The 11,261-nt window shown below is 38.5% G+C and overlaps 1 protein-coding gene across 2 annotated transcripts; it reads right to left on the bottom strand.

Moving 5' to 3' along the window:
* Positions 1–436: 436 nt before the first annotated feature.
* LOC122080340 (MACPF domain-containing protein NSL1) lies at positions 437–9,846 on the bottom strand. Of its 2 annotated transcripts, none has more exons than XM_042647291.1 (7): positions 9,210–9,846; positions 8,249–8,487; positions 4,440–4,644; positions 3,603–3,686; positions 3,319–3,502; positions 2,010–2,176; positions 437–1,395 (listed from the first exon to the last, which is right to left on the bottom strand). In XM_042647291.1, exons 1-7 carry the CDS (start codon positions 9,477–9,479, stop codon positions 700–702), a joined length of 1,845 nt encoding a protein of 614 aa, XP_042503225.1. In that variant the 5' UTR covers positions 9,480–9,846; the 3' UTR covers positions 437–699. The 2 variants fall into 2 exon arrangements, with proteins under 2 accessions (XP_042503225.1, XP_042503226.1); XM_042647292.1 differs by having other exon boundaries at positions 437–1,389; positions 9,210–9,844.
* Between the last annotated feature and the right edge of the window lie 1,415 nt (positions 9,847–11,261).

An 11,261-nucleotide genomic window follows, 5' to 3' on the forward strand; every position in this document is an offset into this window, starting at 1 on the left:
CAGAGCCATTAGAACATTATATTGAAAGGGTTTTAAAAATCTGGGATCATTCGGTGCCTATTTGATCTGATCCAAATTATTCTAGCCTTTCAGGTATTTTTATGCAAGAAGCAGTATCAGCCTCAGAATCGGGAATCAGCCTTGGAATCGGTCTATCCAACTTTGCTTTTATAAATAAAATGATTCAGAATCTCTATATTTTTTTATTTTTTTATTTTTTCTGGTGGGTGGGGGGTGGTGTGGGTGTTAGGGAAAATGACTCAGAATTGGGATCCTAAAAAATGTAGATGAGGGTATTCTTCCTTGAACATGGATGAATGGAAATTCAGTCCCTCCTTTAAAATTACCATTTTTTGCCAAGAGAATCAAAAAGGGGTTCCTAAGAGAATGAAATTAACAACAAAAATAAAATAATTTCGAGAATGAAATTAACAACTAAAATAAAATAATTTCTTTTAATAATTACCAAAAATTATCGTGTAATTAAATTAAATATTTCCTAAATAAGATCATTACAGTTTAAAGCTAATACAGTCAACTTTAATAATGAATTGGACTAGTCAAGAAAATGTACAGTGTACGCAACCATTTTTTTTTTTTTTTTTTTTGGGGTACGAGACCATACACTAGGCAATTGATTAATAGATCAACACAAGAAACTGCATTTAGAATCAATCCTTCGACTCTTATTGGAATCAACTAGTAAGAGTCATCATCATCAGACATTATCGTCAACAATGAGTACTTGACTTTCAAAGAGATCTTGCCACCCTCTACACAAAGCTTTGCACCAGTGACCACCCAATATCCAGGCGGGTCCTCTGGCCCCCTAACTATTTCCTTTGTATCTAGGTAGTGTGACAGCTTCGGAGTCCTCGTGGGGATAGGTGGACCCCCTGGATGCACAGCCGAATTCACCAACACTTTGCTTGGCTTCTCGGGGGTAAGTTGTTGAGTGCTAAACCTTGCGCTGATCAGCATTGAGAAGGCACCTGATTTCCGAGATGGTGTGATGGGTCCAGCCCACTCTGATCTACGGATCTTCGCAGATGCCACCATTGAAAACCCAAGCCTCAAGAACAGGACCTTCTTTACCCCAATCATCTTAACCTCAAACCAGGCCTTGGTCACTATGGAAGCAGATTCATCTATACAAGCCCCATTGTATTGAACTGGTGCCGTGCATATGTGTGAAAATAACTTGCACTTCAAGGGTTCAATGTAGGCTCGATCGAATGGCTCCTCATTGGGCTCGTGACTGTAATCATCAGAGAGTTGAATGCTCTTGGGAAGCATCTCAAGGTGTTGGAGATGGATTGCTAGATGATCATTCTTTCTACCTTCCAAGTATAGACGAATTCCAGTCACTGGCCGATTACCAGAGTCAACCTGCAACTGGTCGATTTAGAAAACAGAAAGGATCTAAAACTGGTAGAGAAATAACTAAAAACTTGTTTCAGTAATTATATGAAGAAAAATATTATTGTAACATTAGAACTTCGATTAGGAAAGCAGACATTAGATGACTCAACTTGTAAGTCTTACCACATGGTAAGATTTGTGGTTTCATTAAAAAAAGAGTAAGATTTGGGTGGAAATGTTTTTTGCTATTTATTAGGATGCCCATTGGATGATACCTCTATTTTCTCATGTAAGAAAAATATGCACTTTGAAAACTGGGTGACTTGTTTGACTAGCACAATAACAGATATTTATTAGGATGCTCATTGGATGATACCTCTATTTTTCTTATGTAAGAAATGATGCAATTTGAAAACTGGGTGACTTGTTTCACCATATAGATATTGGATAAGGAAATATGGAAGTTCTATGCACTTTCTAGTACATGGAGGAGGTTCCATAGACTCAAGTATCATGTAATCAAGTTAGCGATTTCTTTTACCACCTCATCATTATATCAAAGTTCCAGAATGAGGTATTCCAGAACATTATGCTGAGCTTCGGTATCAGATATGACCGTCTCATGAATGGTGAAACAAAAAGACTACCTGCACTGTGTTAACATAAAGTCTGGGGCCCATGAAGGTGAACTGCAGTGCTGGTGAACCACGTATCTTGCGCTGAGGACCAAGAGGGAGTTCACTGTAAATGGGAGCCCATTTCCTGGGTAGCTGAAACTCTAGAAATTGATGAAGTTCTTCTATTGGAGGCTTATCTGCATGATTACCAATTCTCATCAGATATGAGCGCCCCTTGTACAGAAAAAGGAAAGACAAAAATAAATAAATAAATAAAATAGAGGAAGGGGGGAGGAGGTGGTTTGCCTTTGACACACCACGGAAACACCACTATACACATTGGAAAAAATATCAATCTTTACACAGAAAAAGATGAATGCATGAACAAAATGATCAATGATGAAATTCCAAAATGGTAAAGTGATAGTCTCCACCCTCCTTTTTTCTTTTTCTTTTTCTTTTTTTTTTTTTCTTGGGGGGTTTTCATACTAACCTTTTGCGAGGTTCTCATCACGGTCTCCACTCCACATCTCAGTGCAGGGGTTGTTTCTTCGCTACACTCAATCAAAAAAAAAAAAAAAAAGTGGTGCCGGCATAGATCTTTTTGTCTAGAAGGCAATCACCTACATGGATGGCTCAACAACCATATGTTACAGAGAATTCTGGCAAACTCAATTTGCTTATGGCTTCAATGGGACAAGAACATTGGAAAGAGCCTCAAATGATATTTTTGGGAAAGCACGGTCCAATGAATATCAGCTTTATAAGGTTTGGTTCCTGCTGGATGGATATCATCAACCAGACAAGAAAAGAACACTTACGCTTATGTCCCATTCTAGGGCACTTCGCGATTCCTGGAAATATTAGAAGTTTATATCTTTGACATATAAGAACAAAAATACACAAAGAACTTTCTATTCATAATGAAATCAAAATACACACACTACATCAGAATCAGGAGTCAGATCATAAGATAGGGTAGCCTTACATCCCCCTTCCCCCCCCCCCCCCCCCCCCCCCAACAGCAGGCGGGATCTTTTGGTTATATAAATTTGGGAACATAGTAAGTAAAATAAAACATGAGAATTCTTTCCGTCAGAATCAGGAGTCAGACCATAACATGGATAGGATATAGCCTTACACCACCCACCCCACCACTCCTCCCTGGCGGGATCTTTAGGTTATATAAATTTGGAAACATAGTAATAAAATAAAACATGAGAATTCTTTGGTATACATCATACATTCCTTAGAGGATTGTTCTTCCATTCCATGTCCAAGAATAAATTTCACTATGTTTAGACCAAAGGGTACTCAATATGGTGACAAGAATACTCACATCTGAGGTAAAGATTTACTGCATGACTTAGGAATCCGCTACCCCGTACACCACTCAAAAGGGAGGTTATCGGAACAAAAGACATTGATATCACATTAGGGGACTGCGATATGGTTGAAATCCACTCATTATGACTTTGACCATTATCAATACCTCCCCTCCTGACATGAATGCTTACAATATCCTGCAGAGAACGAATGGGAACATCAAATCTATAAAAGTCAAAACTCTCAACCAGATGCAGTCCTGCAAATAATTGCTGCAGTCAAAACGAAGAATCTTACATCCTTCTTTAAGTGAGAAACAGTAGTTGATCTAATTGAGTTTGCAAATGCAGTGTTTAGTTCCCAGGCCACGAGCGTTTTTTCCTGAAACATGAAGATTGGGGAGATTAGTGTAGATCAAGGATTTATCTTAATAATTTGTCTACTTCATATTCTTTCCACTTTAGGATAACCCACAAACAACTATCTGTTTATCATAGAAACAATTTACTCTCTTTTTTTCTTATATTATCTCAATTTCTAATATCATCTACCAGATTCCTAGACCTTCCATGCATATTATTTCAACAAATTAGCATTTCTTTATAAACAACTTTATATTTTAATTTTCCTATCTTTAATTATGAAAGCAGTGAAAAGAAATATCACAATTCTATACACAGAGGAATTCAACTATTTATACCTTCTATAACTTGGGGCAGACTTGGAATTTTTTGCCATTTTCATACAATACCTTGCCATTTAGTACGATGCTTTTGTCAGCTAATAGCTAGTTTCTAATCTAATAAGAAACAGAAGTACTAAGACTTATCCTAGACTCATGCACTATTACAAGTCAAATGTTTTCCTTTTCTTCACGAATATAATCAATTGAGACACATGATTTTTTCAATTGGGGACCAAAAGAGCAAAATAGCAAGTACACGTGGTAAATTTATGATGATTAACCAGAGAAAAAAAGAACAAACAAATGTGAAGGTTGGGTGGACATGAACATGTACCTTGGACCCCTACCTTTTTTTCTGTATCATCTTTTCTCCCACCATTTATCTTTTCACTCTCACCCATTCATTATTGTTGTATGATAAAAATAAAAAATAAAAATTATATATATACCTTTAGTTTTCTTGATAATTCACTAGAGTCCAAGAGGAAATTTCCATTGACATCTTCAGAGAATTTCTTATCAGCTGACTCCTTTAACAGTTTCTGCACTTCAGTTGGCTGAAGATTTGAGTTTTCTAGCTGCTTAACATGTAATACATCTTTACCTCCCATCTTTACCCCAACAATAACATGAGTACCATATTTCTCAATAAACCTGGAAAATCATGTTGTCAGAAAAACTCAAAACGAAGCAAGAACAAGGGGGTATGAACCTGGAATTCAAACCATAATATAAAGTATGAACAAAAATTGCATTCCAATTGAAGTATGACAAAAAATCTCAATGAGTTATGGTTCAGCAAAAAATTGATGTTCCACCCTCTTTTAAGAGAAAGCCCTCACTCCCCAAATAATAAATAAACTACAAATCTACAATAAATGCAATTCATTACCCTGCTCAAAAAAAAGGGTATATAAATCCAAGTAACATTCAGATTACAGGTTATCATCGCAAAACAGACAGAAATCTCTACCATTTGCAAGATATCCATGAACCTAATTTATTTTTGCTTGAAATGAGTCAAATTGAGATATAACTGAACAATAAGTTCCTTGTTCCATAATCCATGAAAATAGCAGAGGAAGATTAACAACCTTGCAATTATTTGAACTTCTGTAAGCTAGATAAGAAGGATATGAACAGGGACATTGATGCCACCATCTGATAACACAGATATAGGGTGTCCAATTCAGCACAGTCCGTGAAAATATATAGTCATGTACATAGAAGACATTATTTCGATGTCTAATGCAGACACAGGGTATCTAACAACAAAAATTTTGCAAAATGAAATGTCCATGCTATTTACTGACAATAAGAAAATCAAATTAAGTAACGGACATAGTTTTGCAAAATAACTATAGCTCATATAATAATATAATAATAATCACTCCTCTGTTCACAAATTGCCATGTTTGACATGTCTATTGGACTTCATTATGTAATTTGTTTATGAATTGTTTTTTGGTCGCATCTTATGTACTAGTAAAAACTATGCCCACATTCAGTCTATGTATGAAACAGTAAAAGGGTATTATGTTAGACCAAAAAAGAAAAAAATACAAAGAAATGAAAATAAATAAATAAAGGGTAAATGGCACTTAGGGTACCCAACTTTTGGAATTTTATCTCTTAAGAGTACCTCACATTTTCATAAACATGATGTTTGAGACACCTCACGTTTCAATAATGTTGTTTGAGGTTCCTCATTTTATTGAAATTCCAAATTTACCCTTGGAATCTTCTCGAATTATGGAATTGAATAGGGAAAGAGAGCAGGGGAGGGGCTGTTGCAGGTTTGCCAGGGGTGGGGGAGACAATGTGTTTTGGTTCGAATTGAAGAAGGGTGGAGGCAACAGTGTGTTGAGATGGAGTGGCAAGGGTTGCAAAGGGGGTGGGGGGAGAATAGGGTAGTGGGAGCTGGGCAGGGTTGTAGGATTGAGTAGAGAGAGAGAGAGAGAGACGGTTGCGCAGGGGTGTCGGACATGGTGGGGTGGGAAGGAAGAATAGTTTAGGGCAACAAGTGAGCAGGGAGCTCTCAGTTTTTCGTGCGCTTATCATGGATGATTTAACTAAAAGCATTCAAGACGAGGTCTCGTGGTGTATGCTCTTCCCCGATGATATCATTTTAGCGGATGAGACAAAAACAAGTAATGCTAAGTTGGAGTTATAGAGATCAACTGTTATAGAGATCAACTTTGGAAACAAGTGGTTTTAAGATAACAATATGGTGAAAATTGAGGGGAGAAAACCGTAAAGTAAATATTTGAGAAATCTGGGGTCAACCATAAATAAAGAAGGTGACATAAAGGATGATGTTTTACAGAGAAATGAAGTTGATGGATGAAGTGGAAAGGTGTGACCGGACTGTTGTGTGACTGGCGTATTCCTTTAAAATTAAAGAAAAATTCTATAAGACTTTTATACGACCGGCTATGATGTATAGGGAAAAATGTTAGGCAGTTAAGAAGTGTCATATAGATAAGCTATGCGTAGCAAAGAATGAAGATGTTAAAATGGATATGTGGCAAATTACGAAAGATAAAATAGAGTTTCCCCGATCAATGATAAGCTCCAAGAAAGTCGTTTGAGATTGTATGGTCATGTTCAACAAAGGTCTAGGGACGCTTCAATAAGGAGTGATCTGATTCTGATTGAAAGATATAAAAGAGCTAGGGGCATGCCTAAAATGACCAAGGGAAGTTGTGAGGTGACATGCATAGTCTAGGTCTTGTCCCAAGTAAGACTTCAAATAGTCGTCTAGAGAGCAAGGATCCATATAGTTAACCCCATTAGATGAGATTTTCCAGACTTGCTAGTGTCATGCTTTTTCCTTATACTTTCACTTTTTCTTTTTTGTTTTTGCATAGATCCATGTAGACGACCCCATTAAGTTGGGATAAAGCTGAGCTTGTTGTTGTTTGGGGTTGCAAAAAAAGTGAGGTGGGGTTGCAAGCGAAGGCAAGGGCAACAATGCATGGAAGAGGGGGGTGCTCACACAAGGAAGAGGGTGTGGGATGGGGCTCGCGGGGGAAAGGTAGATTGGGTGTGGTTGCTGGGAGGGCGTGGAAGAAGTTTAGAGATAACCATCATTTCTTACTCAGGCACACCCTTTTTTTTTTTTTAATTATTTCTTTCTTCTTTGATATGCCGAGCAAAGGTATCATCAGTAATAGCAGATGTCCACATGGGAGAAACCAAGACATTCACCCACTAGGCAGAGATCAATCAGCTTCTCAACCTGATCATCAACACCTTCTACAACAAGGAGATTTTCTTTAGAGAACACATCAGCAATGCCTTGGATGTAAATTTTTCCTATTTTCTGTTTGAAAATCACTTCGAGTTCCTTTGATCGTATTATGTTTCTTTCTTTGTGAAATTCTAGATTTGGTTAAAAAACATAATCTCATTTCTGGAATTAGACAAGATCCGGTTCGAATGGCTGACAAGAGAAAGTTTGATGCATAAGTGCATAAAGAGTTATTCATTAGGCTTGTTCCTAATAAGGCCAACACGGCGCTTTCTATTATCAACAGCAGCATTGGCATGACCAAAGCAAGTATTGTATTATTCCCTGGTATTTGAGGTCACGTTTCTCCAATTGATAGTCTTCGATCGAAAATAATGTTTTCCACAGATTTGGTGAACAATTTGGGAACAACTGCAAGGTCCGGAACTAAGGAATTCATGCAGGCATTACAGATTGGAGAGGATGTGAACAAGATCAGTCAGTTTGATGTTGGATTCTAGTCATCCTACCTTGTTGCAAATAGAGTTATTGCAACTCCGAAGCACAATGGTGATGAACAATATATTTGGGAGTCTTAAGCAGATGGTTCCTGCACTGTGACTAGGGATGTCAAAGGAGAGATACTTCATTGGGTGGTGTGTTGCAGGGCTGGGGGGGGCAAAGGGAGGGCGCAGAAGTAGGGGGTGCGGTGGGATGGGGTTGGGGGGTTGCCCGGGGAGGATGGCGTGGGGTGGCGCTGGCCGGCGGTGGTGTTGGTAGTGATAGGGGCAGTGGTGATGTAAAATAATGATAGGGGGTATAACTTGAAATATCAAAATAGGTGCCCTAAATACAAATTCACAAATGTTGGCTACCCCAAGTGACATTTACCTATAAATAAATAAATATTTTATTATTCATCAAAAAACAAAGCAAAAGAAAAGACACATAAAAATGCAATCAAGTGTCAGAGCAGCGGTAGTGAAAGGAATTGCAGCATAACCCTGTTTGTTTGCAAAATCTTACCCAGCAAGAGCAGCAGCGTCCCATGATGTTGGAACTTCTTGTTTCACATGCTCATTCAGTACTATTGGAGATCTTGCTAACTCTATATTATAGAGAGTCATGAACCAGCCATCAAAAGCAAGACTTTTTGTGGCTGCTGCTTCCTTCGGCCAGCACCCTTTGAAATTAAACATTGCATTAAAAAGGCCGGAGGGGATTTTACCAGTCAGCGATAGATCATGGTTGAACTGTTCTGACATCTGGAACAACAGAGAAGGAGAGAAGATAATCACATTATTCAAGTTTTTCGAGCTTAAGACTACACCCCACACCCCCAAAAATAATACATCAAGCTTTATGTGGAAGAAAGATTGAAGAACCATACTGACTTCTTGATCAATTTTCGTAATGCAGGTAAAGAAATAATCTTAAAAAAAAAGGACTGCAACAAACAGGGTTTTAAAAATTGGACCGGAATAAGTAGAATCACTGATCAACGCTGATCCTGATTAACCCGTATTCTACACTTACTAAGTCTGCCAGATCGGTCAAGTCCAACAGTCCCTGAAAAAGAAAGTCTATTCCATGATCATTGGAATCAGAAATCACATCGGAATCGATGGAGACTGATCCTGTACCCGATTCCTAGTGTTTAAAAAAAAAAAAAAAGGAACAAAAGGAAAAGGGTCAAAGCCAGTTTCATTAGAACGAATTCTGAGCTTCATTAGCTGTAAAAGTCACTTCTCTTCTTAGTTGACCTACTTGCGATTTTCAGACCTAACATCTAAACTTCTATTCTACTAAACTGAATTCTCCCCCAATCCCTCCAAGCTATCGCCATGACCAGTCACCATTTTAGGAGAATAATCTACTTATTTTGTTCTAGAGTGGTTCTGTAACTAAGTATCAAGTACTAAACAAAGATTCGAAGATCCTTAGCAAGAAATTAGTCTCCATCAACAAAAAAAGCCAGAAGACTAACCTGATGGAAGGAAAGAACATCAGAACGAAACCGCGTGCGCTCTCCCTTATCGCACTTAATTGAGTTGGGGACATTAGGAACAACGATACCACAAGGGAAAACAAGGTCACGAGCGAGGGTTTCATCGAGCTCGATCAAACGCGAATTGGATGAACCAGACTTGCAGTAAGCAAGGCGGATATCGCTAGATAGATCGTAACCGAGACCAATTACAGAAACTGCTTTCTCAGCGGCAGATTGGGGAGTCAAGCGATTTGCGTCGATCGCCATTGTCTACTCCCTCGCCAAAAGAATACAAACTTATACTGTAAATGAAACCTTCAGAGTTTAAGAGGGATTGGACTTTGAAAGTCTTGGATGACGATAATGACGATGATGAGTTGTAGTGGTTGAAGGAAGAGTAGGAGAAGGTGAAGGCCATGGAAATGGTCATAGCAACAAAGCTGAGGAGGGTCTTGTACTCATTCCCTCTTCTTCTTCTTCTTCGTTCGCAGATTAGACTGAAAAAGAAAGCAACTGACCAACTGCATTAGTCGTTAGGACTTTTTGGACCGATTGATGATTTGACTAAAAAACACGGCACTGAGAGTCTCATTGGCGGCTTGCTTGTTGGTTGCCAGATATGCATTTCCGCTAATTTTTGTGTATCTGTATCACACTGTATGAACCTTCATTCTATTTTTCTTTTTATTCTTTTATATAGAAAAAAAAAAACTCTGCTCATTACGTCAACACAAATGGATGGGTGAAATAGCCACCCACATTCATATGAAAGGTGAAAATCTAATCACAATTGATGCTTTCATTATGCGAATTTGACTCCTCTTCTCAGTGCCTATTGCCCATGTCAGCCCATAGTTACTTGTAGGGATGTCAATTCGTAGCCCTAACCAACTAAATCGATCGGAATCGACCATTTATAGACCGGCCCGGCTTGGACCGTTTATTAAACGTGTCGGGCTTGAGCCCGGCCCATTTATAAACGATCGGTCTTGGTTTTGCTACTTGGACCATCGGGCACCCGACCGAGACCAATCGTTTAACACCAGACTGAGACCGACCTATTGTGCACTGACCTAGCCTGACCCTTTAATGATTGTAGAATACATATTTTACCCCCCAAATAAAAAAGTAAAAACATGTTTACATTTTAAATAATGGTTATATTTTGTATCATTTATTGATTAATTGTCATTTTTTTTTGCTTGCATAAGTGGGCCGAAATATAAGAGCACATTTTAAAGAGGACCCGTTTAAAAACCGGTTAAAGCCCGTTTAACATTAAACATGTCCGTAGCCCAGTTAAGGCCCGATTAAAGCCCGATTAAGGTGGCCCGATTATAGCCCGAGGCCGACCGATCGAATATAAAGCGTACCATGCCCTCAATAACTAAGCCCGATTAGTTAAATGGGCGGACACGGTGTAGCCTTTGAAAGTCTTCAAGCCCGATTAAGCCCGACCGAAACCAAACCGGCCCGACCGGTTGACACCCCTGGTTACTTGGACAAGCACCACATGACGAGACGATGATGATCCAATGATTTGACAAATGCATTAAGAATGAGGCACCAAGAACTATTGGATCACTGCCTCATTACGTGGAGTTTGTCCAGATAGCTATGAGCAAGACATGGGTGATGGATGCTAAAGAGAGGAGCCGAATCCTTCACATGCATTTTCATTGATTGCTACATGATGAGCATATTTATGTGTGAAATCTAGAGTAATAAAACATGCATTTTATATATTTCGAATGAGGCTACCTTGGATTTTACTCTTTTTGTAGGTTTTGTATTTTAAAGGCTTTAAGCATTATTGAACGTCATATTTCTCCAACAACAACTACTTAGTGTAGTTGGTGAGCTATGGTGTGCAAAATTCCCTTCCTCACCAGGAGATCTCATGGTTGTGTTTTTTTAAAAAAAAAAAAAAGAAAATAAGAAAAAAATTATAAGAAATTTCTCCCAAGTTTATTTCTCTCTTCTCTCTCCTCCACCTTAGCACTTTTGGTCTCAAAAGATCTCACTATCAATTGTGGGTTTCTCCCTTTT

The sequence above is a fragment of the Macadamia integrifolia genome, chromosome 5, assembly GCF_013358625.1.
Source record: "Macadamia integrifolia cultivar HAES 741 chromosome 5, SCU_Mint_v3, whole genome shotgun sequence".
Classification (NCBI taxonomy): Eukaryota; Viridiplantae; Streptophyta; class Magnoliopsida; order Proteales; family Proteaceae; genus Macadamia; species Macadamia integrifolia.